The 24,371-nt window shown below is 44.4% G+C and overlaps 1 protein-coding gene across 2 annotated transcripts; it reads left to right on the forward strand.

The window, feature by feature from the left end:
- Window positions 1-207: 207 nt before the first annotated feature.
- On the forward strand, window positions 208-9,390 carry UQCRH (ubiquinol-cytochrome c reductase hinge protein). Of its 2 annotated transcripts, XM_009001156.4 has the most exons (5): window positions 208-330; window positions 5,578-5,604; window positions 6,106-6,253; window positions 6,363-6,524; window positions 9,167-9,390. In XM_009001156.4, the coding sequence occupies exons 3-5, from the start codon at window positions 6,191-6,193 to the stop codon at window positions 9,197-9,199; spliced, it is 258 nt and encodes an 85-aa protein (XP_008999404.1). In that variant the 5' UTR covers window positions 208-330; window positions 5,578-5,604; window positions 6,106-6,190; the 3' UTR covers window positions 9,200-9,390. The 2 variants fall into 2 exon arrangements, with proteins under 2 accessions (XP_008999404.1, XP_002750819.1); XM_002750773.7 differs by lacking the exon at window positions 6,106-6,253.
- The last annotated feature ends 14,981 nt before the right edge of the window (window positions 9,391-24,371 follow it).

The raw sequence follows: 24,371 nt of genomic DNA on the forward strand, positions 1-24,371 counted from the left end.
TAAACTTCTAGATCTAGGTACTTGGGTCTCTTCTGACTAAGGAAGGTGTTTCTTTGCAAAGCCTCCTCAGATGCAAACATCAGCAACCCCTGAACCCTGCTGCTGGCTAGTAGTACATGCCAATCTGAGCATGTGTTCGCGACCACGATGAGTATGCCGCACTTCCGGCCAGGTCGACGGATATCCGCTGAGTGACCCTTACAAGTCCTTCTTGATCCTGAAGTGGATTAGGTGCCGGTCTTGTTGCTCGTGTTGAATCCAGAACCGTAGCCAGACATGGGACTGGAGGACGAGCGAAAGATGCTGACCGACTCCGGAGATCCTAAGGAGGTAAGGCAAGGTGATCCACTAGACCCTTTTCTCTGCCCTGAGGCCCAGGACCTAGCCGGCCAAAACACGCAAGGGCCCTTTTATCCCCCAGTTTACCCTCTAGGGTTTGCAGGGTCGGGAGCTCCGGCTCCCTCGAACTTTCCCCAGAATTCGTCTGGTGACTTTGGACAGATAGATGACTAGTTTTTCTCTGGGCCTCGGCTTCTCCATCTGTGAATGTAGTGAAGGTTTGAGAACGAAAATGTTGTGGACTAAACTTTTGTAAAAATATGACGTGTGTTTGCAGTCAGTCAGATGTTCTGAAGCCCGCGTTTGACAGGTTTGGGGAGCATACAGACCACCTTGCCTTAGCTCCGGTCAGGAATCCCTACCACATCTATGGAGGTTCGGGAGACCTGGCCGTGTGATTTCTTTCTTTTTCTTTGAGGAAGGTGTATGTCTTTGAGGACACCGAAGGAATGTACGGTGTGATTCTGTGATGGTAGAGGGAGCTCTTTCCCAGAGAAAGAGTGCTGCTATAATATTTATTTATTTATTTATTTATTTATTTTGAGATGGAGTCTCACTCTGTCATCCAGGCTGGACTGCAGTGGCGCGATCTCAGCTCACTGCAACCTCCACCTCCCGGGTTCAAGCGGTTCTCCTGCCTCAGCCTCCTGAGTAGCTGGGATTTACAGGCGTGCGTCACCACGCCCTGCTAATTTTTGTATGTTTAGTAGAGACGGAGTTTCACCGTGTTGTTCAGGCTGGTCTTGAACTCCTGACCTTGTGATCCCCAGACCTCGGCCTCCCAGAGTGCTGGGATTACTGGCGTGAGCCACCACGCCTGGCTAATAAGTATTTACTGACTGCTTTGCTATCCAAGTGCTTTAAATGCAATAATTCATTTCTTTTCTTTTTTGTGTGTGTGACAGATCCTCGCTCTGTCGCCCAGGCTGGAGTGCTGTGGTGCGATCTCAGCTCACTGCAACCTCCGCCTCCTGGGTTCAAGCGATTCTCCTGCCTCAGCCTCCCAAATATCTGGGATTACAGGTGCCTGCCACCATGCCCAGCTAATTTTTGTATTTTTAGTAGAGATGTGGTTTCACTATGTTGGCCAGGTTGGTTTCAAACTCCTGACCTCGTGATCTGCCCACCTCGTCCTCCCAAAGTGCTGGGATTACAGGCGTGAGCCACGGTGCCCGGCTCTAATTCATTTCATCTACACACTATTCCTATGAAGTAAGTACTGTTAGTGCCATTTTTACAGATGAGAAAGCAAGCATAGAAGTTAAATATCTTGTCTAATGGCACACAGCTAACAAACTGGTGTAGCTAGGAATTGCCCCAAGCAGTGCAATTCTAAAACCAGTACTCCTACCCATTGTGCTACACAGCCACTAGTTGTTTCTAATCTCATTTCCTGTCTGTTTGTTCTCTGGTCACTTCAGGGCAGCCATTCTGGGCTATGGGTTCAGAATAATTAGAGACTTATTTATCCCTTAATTTTTCTAGTCTTACTATTTCTGGAAAGAAATGGAACCTGAGGTCGGTCGCAGACGCTCACGCCTGTAATCCCAACACTTTGGGAGGCCAAGAGTTGGACCAGCCTGGGCAGCGTGGTGAAACCCTATATCTACAAAAAAATACAACAATTAGCTGGGCATGGTGGTGAACGCCTGTGGTTCCAGCTGCTCAGGAGTTTGAGCCCAGGAAGTCTAGCCTGCAGTGAGCCATGATGGCATCACTGCGCTCCAGCCCGGACAACTGGAGTGAGACCCTATCTCAAAAAAGAAAAAAAAAAAAAGTAAAGAAGGAAGTGAATCGTAGACGAGAAAAAGAAAGTAAATAAGCAGTCAATTTTAAAATTAAGAAAACCAGGGTATTATGAGGAACCCATAATTCTTGAGGATTTTTTTATCTGGTGTGATCTTGGTTTTTCTCAGTGACTGGAAATTTTATATGTAGTAATCCATATTCAGACATATTTAAGCTTATTTTTTCAAAACCTGCCATGATATTTTTGACACAAAATTATCAGTGACACACAATTACCAGTGTTGTAGCATTGCTAATAGGGAAATGATATAAGGGTCTTGCTTCTGAGAGGGTCCTAATATCTGGTTTCTGACTCAGGCAGAATGTGATTTTAGGTTTTTTGGGAAAGGTTTTTCAGTATTTTTTTCTTTTTGAGATGGAGTTTTGCTCTTCTTGCCCAAACTGGAGTGCTGTGGTACAGTCTTGGCTCACTGCAACCTCTGCCTCCCAAGTTCAGGTGATTTTCCTGCCTCATACTCCTGAGTAGCTGGGATAACAGGCATGCATCACCACACCCAGCTAATTTTGTATTTTTAGTAGAGATGGGGTTTCTCCACGTTGGTCAGGCTGGTCTCAAACTCCAGACCTCAGGTGATCCTCCCGCCTTGGCCTCCCAAAGTGCTGCGATTACAGGCATGAGCCACTGTGCCTGGCCTTCAGTATGTTTTTTAAAAGAGCAGCATTAAGAAACCTTGCTTAATGAAAAACTAGAATTTACATCCCAAATAGCATCTTCGTATTTAGAGGAAACCTTTGCCAATTGTGAGAATAAATAGCCTTGATTACAGTTGAACTTGTCCTACCCTCTCACTCCCAGCTTGTTTGAGCTTTGGTGACTTCACTGAATGGCATGGTAGAGAATGAAACATTGTATTGAGACTTTTGTTTGTTTGTTTTGGAGATGGGATCCCACTCTTGTCACCCAGACTCCTGTGCAGTGGTGCAATTATAGCTCACTGCAACCTCAAACCCCTGGGCCTCCCACCTTGACCTTCTGAGTAGCTGGGACCACAGATGTGTACCACCATGCCCGGCTAATTTTTATTTGTTTTTGAGATAGAGTCTCTCTCTGTTGCCCAGGCTGGAGTGCAGGGATCTTGGCTCACTGCAACCTCTGCCTTGTGGTTTCAAGTGATTCTCCTGCCTCAGCCTCCTGAGTTAGCTGGGATTACAGGCGTGCACCACCATGCCTGGCTAATTTTTGTATTTTTGGTAGAGATGGGGTTTCACCATATTGGCCAAGCTGGTCTGGAACTCTTGACTTCAGGTGATCTACCCACCTCAGCCTCCCAAAGTGCTGGGATTATAGGCATGAGCCACTACACCCGGCCTATTTTTAATTTGTTTAGAGATGGGGTCTTGCTGTGTTGCCCAGGCTGTTCTCAAGCAGTCTTCCCACCTTGGCCACCCAAAGGGTTAGGATTATAGGCATGGGCCACCACACCTGGCCCTGTATTGGGATTTGATGATTGCTGAGCTAGTTCTTTTTATTTCCCTAGATACTTTTCTTTCATTGCACCCAAATGAGGACACCTATATGCACAGGCAGGCAAACACCTTATTTCTGACAGGTATTGAGACCTTAGTTAGATTCTACTATACTCCAAATTTAGGCCTAAACTGTTGCTCCCATGGGGAATTTTTTACATTGTTCTCCTTGAAGAAGGAAACTAAGTTTGAGGTTGTGCGTTTGACTCAGAAGTGAATAGGTGATGTCTGTTCTGTATTTCCAAGCTCATGAGTGGTGTTGTGCACCCGTGAACTTCGGTGCACTTTTGTGTGATACTTAGTCTACTCGGGGTTCTGGGAGTTCAGCAAGCCAAAAAGCAGTGACTATAACCATCTTTAGTTAAACTCTGACCAAAGAAGAGCTTAAGTTTAGCTATTTTCAAGTTCACAGTCCAGAAAAAAATGGGTTTTCCTCCTAACTTGGTTTGGGATATAAGGACTAAATTTAGTATTTGTCCGAGTAGCAATACTGGGACAAATACGTTACATTATATAGGTCCCATGTAAACATCTGGCAGCCTGAATCTGTATCAGAAAATGTCTAATTACTATTATCTCTAAACTGGGATTACTTCCTTAAGGGACTGTTGTGATTAATTAAATCATAATAGATATGAAGATGCTTTACAAACTGGAGAGTTTAAGCACACTGAGGTTCTTGCTAATGAAAGTGAGATGCTATCTCTGTCTTGAAATGTACTTGGGATTGTTTTAATCAAGTATGGTAAGGTGACAGGCCTGGAGGCAACCATCTTTGAAAGAAGAGTTTATTTTATTTTTTGAGACGAAGTCTCGCTCTGTCACTAGGCTGGAGTGCAGTGGAATAATCTTGGCTTACTGCAACCTCTGCCTCTCAGGTTCAAGCTATTCTGCCTCAGCCTCCTGAGTCGCTGGGACTAGAGGCACCTGCCACCTCGGCCGGCTAACTTTTTTTTTGTATTTTAGTAGAGACAGGGTTTCACCATGTTGGCCAGGCTGGTTTATTATTGCTTAAAGTTCCTGAAAGAGCATTATGCCACACACAAAAAATGCAAGGCTATATGGGGAAGTGCTAGAATCAGAACTAGTCAGAAGGCAGAAGGTGTGAGGGGAAGGAAGCATGGCTCAGCATCTTGGTTTCTGTGGGAAGGAATTGGTGGACAGGGTAGATACACTTGCTCAAATTTAGGATTGGATAGTTTGGATAATTTGTTGGGCTCTGGCTTAATGGCTGGTTCCTAGTTGTCCTATATCTGTCCTTGGGTCAATTTATAGAATGGGGAACAGGAGCTTAGTGTACGAAACTTACTTAAAGGAAGGGGGACCAGGCCCAGTGGCTATATTCCCACCACTTTGGAAGGCTGAGGTAAGAGGATTAATTGAGCCCAGGAGTTTGAGACCAGCCTGGGCAACATAATGAGACTCTGTCTCTACTAAAAAAAAAAAAGAAAAAAATTCTGAACAGTGTTTGAATGAAAAAAAAAAAAGAAAAAATAATAATTAGTAGGGCATGCAGTGCATGCCAGTAGTCCTAGCCACTATTGTCCTAGGCTGAGGCAGGAGGATCACTTGAGCCCAGGAGTTTGTGGCTGCAGTGAGCTATAATGATACCACTGCACTACAGCTTGGGTGACAGAACAAGACCCTGTCTCTTAAACAAAACAAAACAAAAAGATAAAGGAAGCAATTGGCTACAAGCGCTTTGGATAGTTGGGTTGCATATGAAAGGTGTGCTCACAGGCAAGTTTGCTGTCTGTAAAAATTAGCTATCCTTGGAAGAGCAGGATTAGCTCCAGGATTAGCAAGGCCTCTAAAATGTGAAAACATCATAAAACACAGAAAATAAAATAACATCATTAATACAGCTGTCAATGTCTATCACCAGTAATTACGTCACTATGATTGGGAAGAAATAATGTTGTAAAATTGCTGCTAACTTTAAGTTTTGTTTTCCTTTTGTAGGAGGAAGAGGAAGAGGAGGAATTAGTGGTAAGAACTGTCTCAGGTTTGGAAACATCTCAGTAAAAGCAGGGTTTGAGCTTCATGAAACTAAGGGCATTTTAAGGAGTCTTGAAACCTTACAGAGAATGGGGGTGGAATAAGCTTTGATACTTCCTGTGCAGTTGAGTGTTGATACTTCCTGTGCAGTTGAGTGTTTGGGGTGTGAACCTTGGAACCTGAGTCTATTCTGGGTTTGGGGCTTCTTCAGTTGTGGTACCAGGGAGCAGACAGCATCTTGAGGGCCTGGTGCTCAGTCGTCTGCTATTTGTGGTTTAATAAAGGACTCTGAAGGAACCTTTGTTAGATAGTCCTTCTCTATGTTAGTATTGCCTTTCTAGCTGGGCAGCTGGGGTGCATGGGCCTGGTTCTCAGACCAGGGGATTTGAAATTTCAGATGTGACCTATTCCAAAATGTTGTGTTAACAAGTAAGGCCTCCTGTAGATCTATTTCAAGTTTGGCCAGGTTTCCTTTACCACCTTGTTTTTCAGATAGGACTGAGGCTTTCAGTGCATACTGGCAACCTTGGAAGGCAGGAATGTGAAACTTTTTCCTACTACTTAGCATCAGAATTGAATGGGAGACCGCATTCTGCCATTTCTGGCGGCAGTGTGGCTCTGTCAGCTGGCCTTCTGCACGGTAATTCAGAGGCAGCACCTTGGTTTGGTGGTTGTATTAATCAAAGCATCTGTGTTTGGTGGGTCTCCCCTAAAAGCCCCATTTTGTTATTTTTCTGTTTCTACATCAGGATCCCCTAACAACAGTGAGAGAGCAATGCGAGCAGTTGGAGAAATGTGTAAAGGCCCGGGAGCGACTAGAGCTCTGTGATGAGCGTGTATCCTCTCGATCACATACAGAAGAGGATTGCACAGAGGAGCTCTTTGACTTCTTGCATGCAAGGGACCATTGTGTAAGTCACTCTGAAGTTAGGAAAGGGAAAGGTTGCAATGGTCAGGGAATACTTGGTGCTGACAATCTTTCCATGCTAAGTAAAGTCCCATCAGTGAGTATTTACTGTGGGCCCAATATATGTCACGTACAGTGGTGAGCATTTTATGTAAATAACCTATTTTATTTTTTTGAGATAGGGTCTCACTGTGTTGCCCAGGCTGAAATACAGTGGCATGATCATAGCTCATGATCAAGTTCAAGTGCCAGCCTTGAACTCCTGGGCCTAAGCAATCCTGCCTTGGCCTCACAGGTAGATGGGACTACAGGTGCATGCCACCACGTGAGGCTAATTTTTTGTTTTTAAATTTTTTGTAGTGATGGGGCCTTGTTATATTGCCCAGGCTGATCTCAAACTCCTGGGATCAAGCAATCCTCCCATCTTGGCCTCCCAAAGTGCTGGAATTACAGGCATGAGCCATTGTGCCTGGCCCATAAATAATCTTGCCTAATCCTTACTACTTCCACTGGAAATAAGTATCATTATCCCATTTTACAGTTAGAAACTGAGGCTCAGAGAAAAAACCGAACATCCTAACATATACTGCTAAACAGTAGGGAAGCTGAATTTTGTACTCTTCAATAACAGACTGTTCTTTAATCCAAGCTACCAGGAGGCTGAGGCAGGAGAATCACTTGAACATGGGAGGCAGAAGTTGCAGTGAGCGGAAATCGGTGCCATTACACTCCAGCCTGGGTGACTCAATCTCAAAAAAAAAAAAGAGGAAATTAACATGACACATGCTGCAACATTACAAACTTTGGAGACTTTATACTAAATGTCAGGAAGGACAAACATTGTATCTTCCCACTTATATGAGGTCACATTCTCCCCCTAGGAGCTGGGGGGGAGAAAGGAAATGGAGAGTTACTGTTTAATGGATATAGTTTTGTTTTAGTAAGGTGAAAAAGTTCCCAAGATTGAAAGTTCTAGAGATTGTAGGAGACTGTATATTGTAGTACAATGTGAATGCACTTAACTACCACAGAAATGTACAATTAAAAATGATTAAAGTGGAGCTGGGCACAGTGGCTCAACACCTCACACACTTTGGGAGGCCGAGGCAGGCGGATTGCTTGAGGTCAGGAGTTTGAGACCACCTTGGACAACATGGTGAAACCTTGTCTCTACTAAAAATACAAAAATTAGCTGGGCGTAGTGGTGCGCACCTATACTCCCAGCTGCTCAGGAGACAGGTGGGAGAATCACTTGAACCTGGGAGGTGGAGGTTGCAGTGAACCGAGGTTGTACCACTGCACTCCTCCTGCCTGAGGGACAGAGCAAGACTGCCTCAAAAAAAAAAAAAAAAAAAAAAAAAAAACGGAAACTGGGCACAGTGGCTCACACCTGTAATCCCAGCACTTTGGGAGGCCAAGGTGGGCGGATCATCTGAGGTCGGGAGTTTGAGACCAGCCTGACCAACGTGGAGAAACCTCATCTCTACTAAAAATAAAAAAAATTAGCTGAGCATGGTGGCATGTGCCTGTAATTCCAGCTACTCAGGAGGCTGAGGCAGGAGAATCACTTGAACCTAGGAGGTGGAGATTGTGGTGAGCCAAGGTCGTACCACTGCACTCCAGCCTGGACAACAAGAGCAAAACTCCATCTCAAAAAAAAAAAGAAAAGAAAAGAAAAAATGATTAAAGTAGGGAAAAAAAATAAATTTTATGTGTATTTTATCATAATTTTTTTAAAAAGTACTGAACATGCTACAACATGGACAAACCTTACAAACATGCTACATGCTAAGGAAAAAAGCCAGTCAAAGTCATAAATATTGTATGATATTATTTATATGAAATGTTCAAAATGGGCACATCATGATCTGTTTCCTTAATTAACATACCCTGTTGATTTTCTCCCTCCCATTGTGTAGTCATTTTTAAAATACTTACATATATTTCTGAGCCAAACACTGGTTTAGGATCTAGGAGTAAGATAGACACGGTTCTTTCCTTCACTGAGTTTATGAGCCAGCATAGGAAACAAAAGTAGAACAAGTACTAAACTTTGGTAAGTCTTTCAGGTATAACTTTCTCAGGGCAGTATTAACTGAAACCCCCCTCTACCCCCGTCCCATTTTTTAAACTGCTATAGTTTCCTTCCTTCCCCCATTTTATTTTCCTCCTAGCATTTGCCACTATCAGAAGTTACCTTATTTATGTGTTCATTTTAACTCTCATTACTCTTTAAGTTTCCTAAGTGACAGGTATGTCTTGTTACAGTTAAAACTCACTCAGCACTTAGAACACTACCTGGCATAGAGAAGATGTTCTGTGAATATGTTTTGAATTAATATGTAATGTTAATATCACTGATGGGGAGGTAAAGTTTTTGTGGGAAGATAGGAAGGACAGATTTGTGTGCGGTTAGGGGCTTGTTTAGAGAAGACTTGCAGGAAATGACATGTATAAGATCTACAATCTGAAGGAAGACTAAAGGATGAAAAAAGTAGGGAGTTCACTAGTGCTCAAGTGCTGTGTGAGTATGTGAGAAGGGAAGTGGTGAGAATAGAGGCAGTACTATTTCAGGTCTTGAAGGGCCTTGTAAGCCATGACATTAAAGCTGCCAATTGATGACATCCTTTTCTTTCCCCCATCTAGGTGGCCCACAAACTCTTTAACAACTTGAAATAAATGTGTGGACTTATCCGAGCCTTCATCATCTGGGCATCACGGTATTTCCTTATGGTTTTGGATATACCATTTGTTTCTTCTTATCTGTGTAACTATAAGTTCACATGAACCTCATGGATTTTGGCTTAGGCTGGTAGCTTCTATGTAATTCACAGTGATTCCATCTTAATAAAATTTCTGTGATCTGCAAACCTGCCCCCTGTCCTTTTTTAAAAAATTGAGAATTCTTGTTTTTTCATTTGAAATTTTATTTTCTTTTGGGGGGCTGGGGGCAAGGGGGACAGGGTCTCACTCAGTTGGCCAGGCTGGAGTGTAGTGGCTCAAACAGCTTATTGCAGCCTCCACTTCCTGGGCTCAGTTGATCCTCTCACCTCCGCCACCAAGCAGCTGGGACAACAGGCATTCGTCATGACGCCCAGCTAATTTAAAAAATATTTTGTAGAGATAGCATCTCACTATCTGGCCTCAAGCAATCCTCCTGCCTCAGCCTTCAAAAGTGCTGGGATTATAAGCGTGAGCCACCTCTCATGGACCACAATTTTTAAACATGTAAGAATGGATACACCCATTACCTAGCAAGTATGTATGTCTTGATGAGGGCTGGGTCTCGCACAGTGGCTTATACCTGTAATACCAACACTTGTGGAGGCTGAGACGAGGATCTCTTGAAGCCAGGAGTTCAAGACCAGACTAGGCAACATAGTGAGATCTTGTCTCTACAAAAATAAATAGATGGGTGTGATGGTGTTCTCCTGTAGTCGTAGCTACTTGGGAGGCTAAGGTAGGAGGCTATATTAAGCCCAAGAGTTCAAGGGTTACAATGAGCTAGGATCACTGGGTCTGGGACACATAGTTATGCTGTTTTTGTTTTGTTTTGGAGACGGGGATCTCACTCTGTCGCCCAGGCCGGAGTGCGGTGGTGGTATAATCTTGGTTCACTGCAGCCTCCACCTCCCAGGTTCAAGCCATTCTGCCTCAGCCTCCTGAGTAGCTGGGATTATAGGCTTATGCCACCACACCCAGCTAATTTTGTGTATGCATGTGTTTTAGTAGAGACAGGGTTTCTCCGTGTTGCCCAGGCTGGTTTCAAACTCCTGAGCTCAGGCAATCTGCCCACCTTAGCCTCCCAAAGTGCTGGGATTACAGGCATGAACCCCGTACCCAGCCAAGACCCTGTAGTTTTTTGAAAAAGAAAAGCCAGGTGAGGTGGCTCACATTTGTAATCCTAGCACTTTGGGGGGCTGAGTTGGGAGGATTACTTGAGGCTGGGAATTTGAGACCAGCCTGGGCAACATAGCAAAACTCTGCTTCTATTAAAAAAAAAAAAAAAAAAAAAAGATTATATAAGAAACTTTTTTAAAAAGAAAAAGCCAGGCAAGGTGGTTCACATCTGTAATCCCAGCACTTTGGGAGGCTGAGGTGGGTGGATCACTTGAGGTCAGGAGTTTGAGACCAGCCTGGCCAACATGGTGAAACATCCTCTATTAAAAATACAAAAATTAGCCAGGTGTGGTAGTGGGCGCCTGTATCCCAGCTACTCAGGAGGCTGAGGCACAAGATTGGCTTGAACTGGGGAGGTGGAGGTTGCAGTGAGCTGAGATTATGCCACTGCACTCCAGCCTGGGTGACAGCTGGAGACTCCATCTCAAAAAAAAAAATTAAAAATTTATATTTTAAAAGACAGGATCTTCTGTTGCCTAAGTTGGAGTACAGTGGCATTATCATAGCTCACTATAGCCTCAAATTAGGCTAGAGAGATCCTCCCGCCGCAGCTTCTCAGTAGCTAGGACTTACAGGTCCATGCCACTATGCCTGGCTAATTTTTTAAAAAGGGAATGAGGGCCAAGCATGGTGGTTCATGGCTGTAATCCCAGCACTTTGGGAGGCCACGGTGGGTAGATCACTTAAGGTCAGGAGTTCCAAGACCAGCCTGGCCAACATAATGTAACCCCATCTCTACTAAAAATAAAAAAATTAGCATTCAGTATGGTGGCTAATGCCTGTAATCCCAGCATTTTGGGAGGCCAAGGTGGGTGGATCACTTGAGGCCAGGAGTTTGAGACCAGCCTGGCCAACATAGTGAAACTCCATCTCTACTAAAAATACAAAAAGTAGCTGGATGTGGTGGCACACGCCTATAATCTCAGCTACTCGAGGCTGAGGCAAGAGAATCCCTTGAACCTGGGAGGCGGAGGCTGCAGTGAGCTAAGATCATGCCACTGCACTCCAGCCTGGGTGATAGAGTGAGTGAGAATCCATCTCAAAAAAATGAGTAAAAATACAAAAATTAAGCATAGTGCTATGTGCCTATAGTCCCAGCTTCTCGGGATGCCGAGACAGGAGAAACTCTTGAACCTGGGTGGTGGAGGCTACAGGGAGCTGAGATCACGCCACTCTATTCCACTGCACTCTGCCTGGGCAACAGAGCAAGACTCCATCTCAAAAAGAATTGGGGTGTGTAGGGTTGTGGGAGAAGGGTACTGGAGTCTAAGCAAGATGAGAATAGGGAACCTGGGAAGGTGGTACTGGCAATGGGAGATTGGATACATATAGGGAGGATTAATCCAATAGGTAAATACATTGCAAATGATGGGAGCTAGCAATCAGAGAATAGAGTTACAAATATGGAAAGATTTGGCCTGGTGCAGTGGCTCATGCCTGCAATCCTATCACTTTGGGAGGCCACAGTGGGAGGATCACCTGAGGCCAGGAATTTGAAACCAGCCTGGCCAACATGGCAAAACCCTGTCTCTACTAAATATACCAAAAAACAAAACAAAACAAAATTCAGCTTGGTGTGGTGGCACGTGCCTGTAGTCTCAGCTACTTGGGAGGCTGAAGCAGGAGAATCACATGAACCCAGGAGGCGGAGGTTGCAGTAAGCCGAGGCAGTGCCACTGCACTCTAGCCTGGGCAACAAAGCAAGAATTCATCTCAGAAAAGAAAAAAAAAAAAAGGTAAAAACCAGAACAAACGCTGTGGTGTTTAGGTATTTGTATGCACTAAATAAATACAAATTTAGTAAATAAGTAAACATAGATACCAGTATGTGCATATGTAGGGAATTCATATATTCCCTAGCTCTGCCCATGAAGAGAGCTTCATCCCCCGGTTAAAGGAACCAGGGTTCCATGGAGGAAGAGGTGATTCCAGGACTGAGACAGGGAAAGTAAAGGTTAAGTCTGGAACATTTCATTCCGTAAGATAAAAGTGCTTCCCCATTCCAACAGGTGTAGCTTAAAACAAAAGGAAGTGCTCAAAGAATGATAGGGCATGTTAAAAGTATACAAAAACCACTAGTCAAAACTGGGATAATTTGAGCGTCAAAATATATAATGATAGTACTGGATTATACCCCACTAAATAAAAGAAATACATTATTCCATACAAATATAAATAAGTGAATTAGTTGAAAGTTTGGTGAAGAAGAGGATACTTGTTAATTATAAAAGGAGAAATACACTGAAGAAGCCTGGCAGAAAGCTTAGATGAAAACAGACATCACCAATAATGGCACAAATATCTATACCACATAGAAGCAGCAATGAAGAAACACCTTCCCCATCCCCAGTAGTGGCAACATCCCCTCTCCAGCCCATGCTGCCATCAGCCTTTCCACCTTTATCTGAGGAGATAAACCCTGAAGCAACAGTGATGGCCTCCCTTGAGGCAGTTGCCAGGCAAGATAATGTTGATTCTTCTCAGGAGCCACCCCTGTTTGCTTTTAGACCTATAACTAAAGTCCTAGCTGGCCCCTAGAGGTGAGGTTCAGAGTGTGACCCATGAGGAGGTGCACTACACTCAAAAAGAACTGCTTGAGTTCTCTGATTTATATAAGCAGAAATCTGGAGAACAGGCAGAAATCTGGAGAACAGGCATGGGAATGGATATTAAGGGTATGGGATAATGGTGGAAGGAACACGGAGTTGGATCAGGCTGCATTTATTGATTTGGGCCCACTAAGTAGGGACTCTGCATTTAATGTTGCAGCTCAGGGAGTTAAAAAAGGTTCTAATAGTTTACTTGCTTGGTTAAGTGAAATATGGATTAAAACATGACCCACTGTGAGCAAGCTGGAAATGCCTGATCTCCCTTGGTTTAAGGTAGAGGAAGGGATTCCAAAGGCTTAGGGAGATTGGGATGGTGGAGTGGAGTAGTCACTTTAGACTTATTAACCCTCTGGGAGGATCCAGAAGATATACCTGTGATCAATGCCTTCCGAAATAGATTTGTGAAGGCAGCACCTGCATCATTGGTCCCAAGTATTTGACTAAGGTATACTCAACTGTATTAAATTTTCAGATGGGTTAGGTGCAATGGCTCATGCCTATGATTCCAGCACTTTAGGAGGCCGTGACGAAGGAGGATCTCTAGAGCCAGGAATTTCAGACCAACCTGGACGACATAGTGAGACTCCATCTCTACAAAAAAATTTAAAAAATTAGCCAGGCATGGTGGCACATATAGTCCAAGCTACTGGGGAGGCTGAGGTGGGAGGATTGCTTGAGCCCAAGAGGTCAAGGTCCACTAAGCTATGATTGTGCCACTGCATTCCAGCCTAAGCAACACAGTGAAACACTGTCTCAAAAAAAAAAAAAATTCAAATATATACCAAGGATGAAATTTTGCAGTGAACATCCCTAAACCCATCACCCAGATTTTAGTAAATGTTTAGTGACATGGTTCAGCTCTCTATCACCACCCAAATCTCATCTTTTGCTCCCATAATTCCCATGTGTTGTGGGAGGGACTTGGTAGGAGATGACTAAATCATGCCTCAGGTCTTTCCTGTGTTGTTCTTGTGATAGTGAATGGGTCTCATGAGATCTGATGGTTTTAAAAACGGGAGATTCCCTGCACAAGCTCTTTTTTGCATGCTGCCATCCACATAAGATGTGACTTGCACTGCACTCCAGCCTCGGGAACAGAGTATGACTCTGTCTCAGAAAAAAAAAAAAAAAAGAAAAGAAAAGAAAGAAAAATGCCTGAGGCCATGTAATTTATAAAGAAAAGAGGTTTAATTGGCTCACAGTTCTGCAGGCAAGCATGGCTGGGGAGGACTCAGGAAACTTACAATCATGGCAGGAGGTGAAGGGGAAGCAGGCTCATCTTACATGGTTGGAGCAGGAGAAATAGAATGGGGAGTTGCTATGCACTTTTAAACAACTTGACATGAGATTTGGGTGGGGACACAGATCCAAACCATGTCAGATTTTAAAATGGTTAACAGAAAAATAACTTTAAATTTTAATTGGTTTTATATGGCATTAAATTTAATTAATTAATTGATTGATTGATTTCGCTGAGGTGAGAGGATTGCTTGAGCCTGGGAGGTTGAGGCTGCAGTGAGCTATGACTGCATCACTATCACTATACTCCAGCTTGGGCAACAGAGTGGGACCTTGTCTCAAAAAAAAAAAAGAAAGAAAGAAAAGAAAAAAGAAACCAGTAAGTAGGGAAAGAGATATAAAGAAAGATATAGGCTGAGCACAGTGACTCATGCCTGTAATCCCAGCACTTTGAAGGCTGAGGCAGGCGGATCATTTGAGCTCAGGACTAGCCTGACCAATATGATGAAACCCTGTCTCTATTAAAAATACAAAAATTAGCTGGACGTGGTGGCAGGCACTTGATATCCCAACTACTCAGGAGGCTGAGGCAGAGAATTGCTTGGACCTAGGAGGTGGAGTTCGCAGTGAGCCGAGATCACACCCCTGCACTCCAGTCTGGGCAACAGAGACTCCATCTCAAAAAAGAAAAGAAAGATATAGAAATGAAGATGTGCTTTTAATTTAAAAAATAAAAAGAGTAACTTTACATGAGAAAAAAATCTTATGTGGTAAATTCTTGTCCTAGAGTGAAATGACTGTTTTTGTTTGTTTATTTGTTTTGAGATGGAGTTTTGCTCTTGTTGCCTTGGCTGGAGTGCAATGGCACGATCTTGGCTAACTGCAACCTCTGCCTCCTGGGTTCAAAGGATTTGGCCGGGTGCAGTGGCTCAAGCCTGTAATCCCAGCACTTTGGTAGTCCAAGGTGGGTGGATCACGAGGTCAAGAGATCGAGACCATCCTGGTCAACATGGTGAAACCCCGTCTCTACTAAAAATACAAAAAATTAGCTGGGCATGGTGGCGTGTGCCTGTAATCCCAGCTACTCAGGAGGCTGAGGCAGGAGAATTGCCTGAACCCAGGAGGCGGAGGTGGCGGTGAGCCGAGATTGGGCCATTGCACTCCAGCCTGGGTAACAAGAGTGAAACTCTGTCTCAAAAAAAAAAAAAAAAAGGATTCTCCTGTTAAAAGGGAATTGTTTATAATAGTCTTTCGAGAAAATGGATTACCTATTGTTAAGAAAACAAAGTTTTCTTGAGGTATTTGGTCTTAATAAATATAAGAAATTTTGGTTGGGCGCGGTGGCTCAAGCCTGTAATCCCAGCACTTTGGGAGGCCGAGGCAGGTGGATCACGAGGTCAAGAGATTGAGACCATCCTGGTCAACATGGTGAAACCACGTTTCTACTAAAAATACAAAAAATTAGCTGGGCATGGTGGCGCGTGCCTGTAATCCCAGCTACTCAGGAGGCTGAGGCGGGAGAATTGCTTGAACGCGCTGAGGTTGCGGTGAGCCGAGATCGCGCCATTGCACTCCAGCCTGGGTAACAACAGCGAAACTCCGTCTCAAAAAAAAAAAAAAAAAAGAATATGGAAATAAAGTATTGCCTCTTCCTACAAGACTTAGTCTTACTAATTTTTTTTTTTTTAAAAAAACCCTTGGCTGGGGATCCCAGCACTTTGGGGAGGCCAAGGTGGGCAGATCACCTGAGGTCAGGAGTTCAAGACCAGCCTGGCTAACATGGCAAAACCATGTCTCTACTAAAAATACAAAAATTAGCCAGGTGTGGTGGTGTGCACCTGTAGTCCCAGCTACTATGGAGGCTAAGGCAGGAGAATTGCTTGAACACAGGAGGCAGAGGTTGCAGTAAGCCAAGATCACACCACCGCACTTCAGCCTGGGCGACAGAGTAAGACTGTCTCACAATAAATAAATAAATAAAATAAAAAGGATCCCCTAAGAATCAATTACAACCAAAATAAAACAGCCTTTAGTGGGTATTGTTAAGTACCCCCAACTATTGTTAAACTTCAGGAAAGCACTAGCTGGCTACACCTGACCAGAATTAAACCTGTTTCTTATGAGTCCCTGGAGGTGTAAAAGGCGGACATTATGACCTTCATTTATGAACTCTTATAAGTCTTAAAGTTTCTATTTCACAAACACAAAAATAAATAATGTGACAAGGAAGAGTATGTGCAGTACTAAACTACATGTTATTCTCACCTGGTTTTTACCTTTCCTAAGATCTTTAAATAGCTCTTCTATTATTACCAATTTTTGGCCCTTGCTTATTTAACCTCCTAGTAAAGTTTGTGTCTTCAGACTACAATTCCACATGAAAAATATGCTGGCACAAGGCTTCTAATCCATCCCATTTTCTGACCTTGAAAATAAAAACAACCTACTACCAGACCCATCAGATTAGGTATCTAGAGACTGTCACTCCTTCAATGCCAGACAGGGCATATGCCCATAAAATTAGCAGAAAACAGTTACAGAAGATGGACCTCTGCCCTTGTACAGCCCCTTTAAGATCTTTTTTTACTTTTTATTTTTTTGAAAGAGAGTCTCACTCTGTCTCCCAGGCTGGAGTGCAGTGGTGCTATCTTTGCTCACTGCAACCTCCTCCTGAGTTCAAACAATTCTCCTGCTTCAGCCTCCCAAGTAGCTGGGACCACCACGCCCAATTAATTTTTGGATTTTTAATAGAGATGGGGTTTCATTACGATGGCCAGGTGGGTCTCGAACCTCTGCCTCAAGTGATCTGCCTGGTTTGGCCTTGCAAAGTACTAGGATTACAGGCGTAAGCCCCCACACCTGACCACCCCTTTAAGATTAAGGAGGAGGCCGGATGTGCTGGCTCTCGCCTGTGATCCCAGCACTTTGGGAGGCCGAGATGGGCAGATTGTCTAAGATTGGGAGTTCGAGACCAGCCTGACCAACATGGAGAAACCCCATCTCTACTAAAAATACAAAATTAGCCAGGTGTGGTGGCGCATGCCTGTAATCCTAGCTACTTGGGAGGCTGAGACAGGAGAATCACTTGAACCCAGGAGGTGGAGGTTGAGGTGAGCCAAGATAATGCCACTGCACTCCAGCCTTTGCAAAAGCAGTAAAACTCCATCTTAAAAAAAAAAAAAAAGATTGAGGAGGAGTATCTAATCTCTGAGGGGGAATGAAGTAAGGACGGCAGGAATTATTCCCAGGTCCCAAGGTCCCGATTGGATAAAGTGAATAAACTAGCAGGAACCAGCAGATGGCGATAAAAGCCGTCCCTAGCTACCTTCATTGGTCATTAGCATAAGACAGTCCCTCTGAGTCATAAGTACAGATGCTATGGCAATGACCAGGAAGTTACTGTCCCTTTCCTAGAAAGTGAGGAATAACCTGCCCCTCAATTTGCAGTAGCCCACTTCTTGATTTGCATCTAATTTTTTTTTTTTTTGAGATGGAGTTTTGCTCTTGTTACCCAGGCTGGAGTGCAATGGCACTATCTTGGCTCACCGCAACCTCTGCCTCCTGGGTTCTGGTAATTCTCCTGCCTCAGCCTCCTGAGTAGCTGGGATTACAGGCACGCACCACCATGCCCAGCTAATTTTTTGTATTTTTAGTAGAGACGGGGTTTCACCATGTTGACCAGGATGGTCTCGATCTCTTGACTTCATGATCCACCTGCCTTGGCCTCCCGAAGTGCTGGGATTACAGGCTTGAGCCACTGTGCCCGGCCCGATTTACATCTAATTAAAAGTGGGTGTAAGTGGATATAAATACAGTTGCCAACAGGAAAAGAGCAGCTCTGGGCACACTGCCTATGAGTTGTCCCTGATCTACAAGGAGTACTTCAGTTCAATTAAAAATTGCTGTTTGACCACTCATAGTGGCTCATGCCTCCAGTAACAGCACTTAGGGAAGCTGAGGCAGGAAGATTTCTTGAGCTCAAGGTCTTGAGACCATATATTGCCTGGGCAACATAATGAGATCCTGTCTCTACAAAAAAATACAAAAATTAGCTGGGGGTGGTCGTGGATACCTGTGGTCCCAGCTACTTGGGTAGCTGAAGTGAGAAGACTATATGAGCCAAGGTCAAGGCTGCAGTGAACTGGGAATTGCACCACTGTACTCTAGCCTGGGTGACAGAGTGAGACCCTGCCTTGAAAAAAAAAATTGTTGTTTAATACCACCAGCTTACCCTTAAATTCTTTCCCAGGCAAAGCTGAGAACCCTCCCAGACTAAGCCCCAGTTTGGGGGCTTGCCTGACTGTCTGCATTTATACCACAACCTTGCACAAAAGCCATCACAACATTACACGAAATGCTTCTGTGAAAACATCTGCCCAGTAACTACTTGTCCAAACTTGGACTGATGCTTGTTATTGACTAACCTTTGTTATTGATTCTTGTAGCAAAGGCTAATTCCTTCAAAACAACTTACTATATGTAACAATTCTCACTTTTCCCTTTAAAAACGTCCTTTTTTCAGGTTAGGCATGGTGGCTTATGCCTGTTATCCCAGCTCTTTAGAGTGGATCCCTTGAGCCCAGGAGTTTGAGACCAGCCTGGGCAAAATGGTGAAACCTTGTCTGTACAAAAAATATGAAAATTAGCCAGGTGTGGTGGCACGTGCCAGTAGTCCAAGCTACTTGGAAGGCTGAGGCAGGAGGATCTATTTAACCTGAGAGGTTGAGGCTGCAGTAAGCCATGATCATGCAACTGCACTCCAGCCTGGGTGACACAGTGAGACCCTGTCTCAAAAGAAAAACTTAAAAAACAAAAAAACAACTCTTGTTTTCCTTTACCTCCTCATATACCCGTAGGTTAATATGGTACCATATTCCACATTGCAATGCCCACTGCTGAATTAATTTTTTATCTTTGGAGAATCTCTTTGATTTAGTTTGACAATAGAACTAATGTAGAAAGAAATCAAACTATAAAGAGTGGAAATCAATGCCATATAAAATAAAGGAGAAAAACAACAAAACCAAAAGCTAGTCCTTTGAAAAGTTCAATAAAATAGATAAACATCTCATTAGCCTGATAAGGTATAAAAGAGGAAGACAAATTGCCAATATCAGTAGTAAGAGAGGGGACATCACTAAGGATTCCATAAACCACAGGTCAGCAAGCTTTTTCTGTAAAGATTCAGGGACCCTGTTTGGCTTTGTGGGCCACATGATCTGTGGAGCAACTACTTTGTTGCAGCGGTAAAGGAGACACAAACATTATGTATTTATATTTCAAAAACAGGCTGCAGGCTGAATTGGGCTGTGGCTACAGTTTGCTGCCCCTCCTATAGACATTAAATGGATAATAATGGAATATTCTGAAACACTTTACATGAAGACAACGCCTTAGATGAAATGAACACATTTTTTTTTTTTTTTAGAGATGGGGTTTCTCCATGTTGGCCAGGCTGGTCTCGAACTCCTGACCTTAGGTGATCCACCCACCTCGGCCTCCCAAAGTGCTGGGATTACAGGCCTGAGCCACCGCGCCCCGCCTGAACACATTCTTTAAAAGACTAAAATTGCCAGGCGTGGTGGCTCATGCCTATAATCCCAGCACTTTGGGAGGCCGAGGTGGGTGGATCATGAGGTCAATAGATCAAGACCATCCTGGCCAACATAGTGAAACCCAGTCTCCACTAAAATACAAAAATTAGCTGGGCGTGGTGGAGCGCGCCTGTAGTCCCAGCCTAGGGAGGCTGAAGCAGGAGAATTGTTTGAACCCTGGAGGCGGAGGTTGCAGTGAGCCAACATAGCACCACTGCACTCCAGCCTGGCGCCTGGTGACAGAGTGAGATTCTGCCTCAAAAAAAAAAAAAAGACTAAAATTTTTATTTTAGCGTTGTGCTGGGGCCAGGCGTGGTGGCTCATGCCTGTAATTCCAGCACTTTGGGAGGCTGAGGCAGGGGGAATCACCTGAGGTTGCCAGTTAGAGACTAGCCTGGGCAACATGGTGAAATCTCATCTCTACTAAAAATACAAAAATTAGGCCGGGCGCGGCGGCTCACGCCTGTAATCCCAGCACTTTGGGAGGCCGAGGCGGGTGGATCATGAGGTCAAGAGATCGAGACCATCCTGGTCAACATGGTGAGACCCCGTCTCTACTAAAGATACAAAAAATTAGCTGGGCATGGTGGCGCGTGCCTGTAATCCCAGCTACTCGGGAGGCTGAGGCAGGAGAATTGCCTGAACCCAGGAGGCGGAGATTGTGGTGAGCCGACATTGCGCCATTGCACTCCAGCCTGGGTCACAAGAGCGAAACTCCGTCTCAAAAAAAAAAAAAAAAAAAATACAAAAATTAGCCAGGTGTGGTGGCACGTGCCTGTAATCTCAGCTACTCAGGAGGCTCAGGCACAAGAATCTCTTGAACCGGAAGGTGGAGTTTGCAGTACACCAAGATTGTACCACTGCACTCCAGTCTGGGTGACAGAGTAAGACTCTGTCTCAAAAAAAAAAAAAAAAGACTCAAATTGTCAAAGCCAATGCAAGAAGAATTAGAAAACTCAAATAGCTCTATATTAGGGTTTCTGAACCTCAGTACTGTTGATATTTGGGTTGGATAATTCTTTGATGTGAGGGAGGGCTGTCCAGTGTATTGTAGGCTGCTGAGCAGTATCCCTGGCCTCTACTTCCTAGATGCCAGACAGAATCGCCTTCCAGTTATAACAACCACAAATGTCCAGATGTTACCAAATGTCCCCTGAGGGAGGGGTAAAATTACTGCTGCCCTATATCAATTAAAGAAATTGAGAAGTTGGCCAGGCATAGTGGCTCACACCTGTAATCACAGCACTTTGGGAGGCCAAGGTGGGCAGATCACCTGAGGTTGGGAATTTAAGACCAGCCTGACCAATATGGAGAAACCCTGTCTCTACTAAAAATACAAAATTAGCTGGGTGTTGTGCTGCATGCCTGTAATCCCAGCTAGTTGGGAGGCTCAGGCAGGAGAATCGCTTGAACCCTGGAGGTGGAGATTGTAGTGAGCCGAGATCGTGCCATTGCCCTCCAGCCTGGGCAACAAGAGAGAAACTCCGTCTCAAAAAAAAGAATACAAAGTTGGTTCATACTGAAAAGTCAGTCAATATGATTCATCATAGTAATGAAATAAAGAAGTAAAACTGGCCAGGCTCAATGGCTTACACCTGTAATCCCAGAACTTTGGGAGGCTGAGGCAGGCAGATCACTTAAGGTGAGGAGTTCGAGACCAGGCTGGCCAATATGGTGAAACTGTCTCTACTAAAAATGCAAAAAATAGCCAGGTGTGGTGGTGCATGGCTGTGATACCAGCTACTCAGGAGGCTGAGGCAGGAGAATTGCTTGAACTTGGAAGGTGGAGGTTGCAGTGAGTCAAGATTGTACCACTGTATTCCAGCTTGGGCAACAGACCAAAACTCCATCTCTAAAAAAAAAAAAAAAAAAAAAGAAGTAAAACTGTATGATCATCTTAATAGAAAAAAATAAAAAACCAAGAAAACTAACCCATAATTATATATTATATAATATAATTATATATGACATAATATATTTTAATATGTTACATATTATTTAATATACTTTAATATATTAGCATTTTTCTTTTTTTTTTTTGAGTTTCACTCTTGTTGCCCAGGCTGGAGTGCAGTCGTGCAATCTCGGCTCACTGCAAACTCTGCCTCCTGGGTTCAAGCGATTCTCCTGCTTCAGCCTCCTGAGTGGCTAGGATTACAGGCATATGTCACCACACCCAACTAATTTTTGTGTTTGTAGTAGAGACTGGGTTTTGCCATGTTGGCCTGGCTGGTCTCGAATGCCTGCCTCGGCCTCCCAAAGTGCAGGGATTACAGGCGTAAGCCACCAGACCAGCCGGCATTTTTCTTGAAAAATGAACAAAGTGAGCCTGTCACTTAAAGGAAAATAACTGGCGGTATTTGTTGCCAATAAGAAAATTTAAGCTTTCCGCCAGGGGCAGCGGCTCACTCTCAGAGGCATGTGAACCAGAGCAACTCCATCTTAAATAGGAGCTGGGTAAAATGAGGCTGAAACCTATTGGGCTGCATCCCCAGACAGTTAAGGCATTCTAAGTCACAGGATGAGATAGATCCACACAAAATAAAGCTCATAAAGACCTTGCTGATAGGTTGCAGTAAGTACTACAGGTTGCAGTAAAGGAGCCCGCCAAAACCCACCAAAACCAAAACGGTGACAAGAGTTATCCTCACAGCTACACTACCACCAGCACCACGACAGTTTACAAATGCCATGGCAATGTTAGGAAGTTACCCTATGTGGTCTAAAAAGGGGAGGCACAAATAACCCACCCCTTGTTTAGCATATCATCGATAAATAACCATAAAATTGGCAACGAGCAGCCCTTGGGGCTGGTCTATCTATGGAATATCCATTCTTTTATTTATTTATTTATTTTTTGAGACGGAGCTTCACTCTTGTTATCCAGACTGGAGTGCAAGGCATGATCTCAGCTCACCACAACCTCCGCCTCCTGGGTTCAAGCAATTCTCCTGCCTCAGCCTCCTGAGTAGCTGGGACTACAGGCACGCACCACCATGCCCAGCTAATTTTTGTATTTTTAGTAGAGACGGGGTTTCACCATGTTGAACCCCCGATCTCTTGACCTTGTGATCCACCCACCTCAGCCTCCCAAAGTGCTGGGATTATAGGTGTGAGCCACCGCGCCCGCCTCCATTCTTTTATTCTTTTACTTTCTTTTCTTTTGAGATGGAGTCTCACTCTGTTGCCCAGGCTGGAGTGCAGTGTTCTGGCCTATTGTTTTACTTTCTTAATTAACTTGCTTTCACTTTGCATTGGGACTCACCCTAAATTCTTTCTTGGATGAGATCCAAGAACCCTTTCTTGGGGTAATCCCAGCCAATCTCTATGCCTTCTGATCTCCTTGCCTCACTCCTACCCACTCTGATAATCGATTGTTTAGATCATTTTAAAAAACAGTTTCTGGGCCAGGCGCGGTGGCTCAAGCCTGTAATCCCAGCACTTTGGGAGGCCAAGGTGGGTGGATCACGAGATCAAGAGATCGAGACCATCCTGGTCAACATGGTGAAACCCCGTCTCTACTAAAAATACAAAAAATTAGCTGGGCATGGTGGCGTGTGCCTGTAATCCCAGCTACTCAGGAGGCTGAGGCAGGAGAATTGTCTGAACCAAGGAGGCGGAGGTTGCGGTGAGCCGAGATTATGCCATTGCACTCCAGCCTGGGTAACAGCAGCGAAACTCCGTCTCAAAAAAAAACAACAGTTTCTGGGCTGGGCACAGTGGTTCACACTAGTAATCCCAGCACTTTGGGAGGCTGAGGTGGGCGGATCACGAGGTCAGGAGTTCAAGACCAGTCTGACCAATATGATGAAACCCTATCTCTACTAAAAATACAAAAATTAGCTGAGCAAGGTGGCGCATGCTTGTAGTCTCAGCTACTTGGGAGGCTGAGGTAAGAGAATCGCATGAACCCGGGAGGTGGAGGTTGCAGTGAGCAGAGATTGCGCCACTGTACTACGGCCTGGGCGACAGAGGGAGTCTCTGTCTCAAAGAAGAAACAACAACAAAAATCAGTTTCTGATCATGTCCCTCCTCTCCACTGGATCCCTACTGGTGATGTCAAGTCTTGTGGGGCTTCCACTATTTGAGAGGGTATATTTAAGAAAAATAATACAAAACTCAGCAGGGTGTGGCTCATGCCTATAATCCCAGCACTTTGGGAGGCTGAGGTGGGTGGATCACTTGAGGTCAGGAGTTCGAGACCAACCTGGCCAACCTGGTGAAACCCCCGTCTCTACTGAAAATACAAAAACTAGTGGGTGTTGTGGTGCGCACCTGTAATCCCAGCTCCTTGGGAGGTTAAAGCAGGAGAATCGCTTGAACCGAGGAGGCGAAGGTTGCAGTGAACTGTGATCGTGTCACTGCACTCCAGCCTGGGCAACAGAGCAAGACTCCGTTTCAAGAAAAAAAAAAAAAAAGCAGGTACAGGTCCTTGAAAGGGGACATGCAAATGATAGGTCCTGAAACTTAAGCTTCTTTCGTTTCACTGCAAATCTGCTTCTGCCTTCC

Source organism: Callithrix jacchus, chromosome 7, assembly GCF_049354715.1.
Source record: "Callithrix jacchus isolate 240 chromosome 7, calJac240_pri, whole genome shotgun sequence".
In the NCBI taxonomy this organism is placed as follows: Eukaryota; Metazoa; Chordata; class Mammalia; order Primates; family Cebidae; genus Callithrix; species Callithrix jacchus.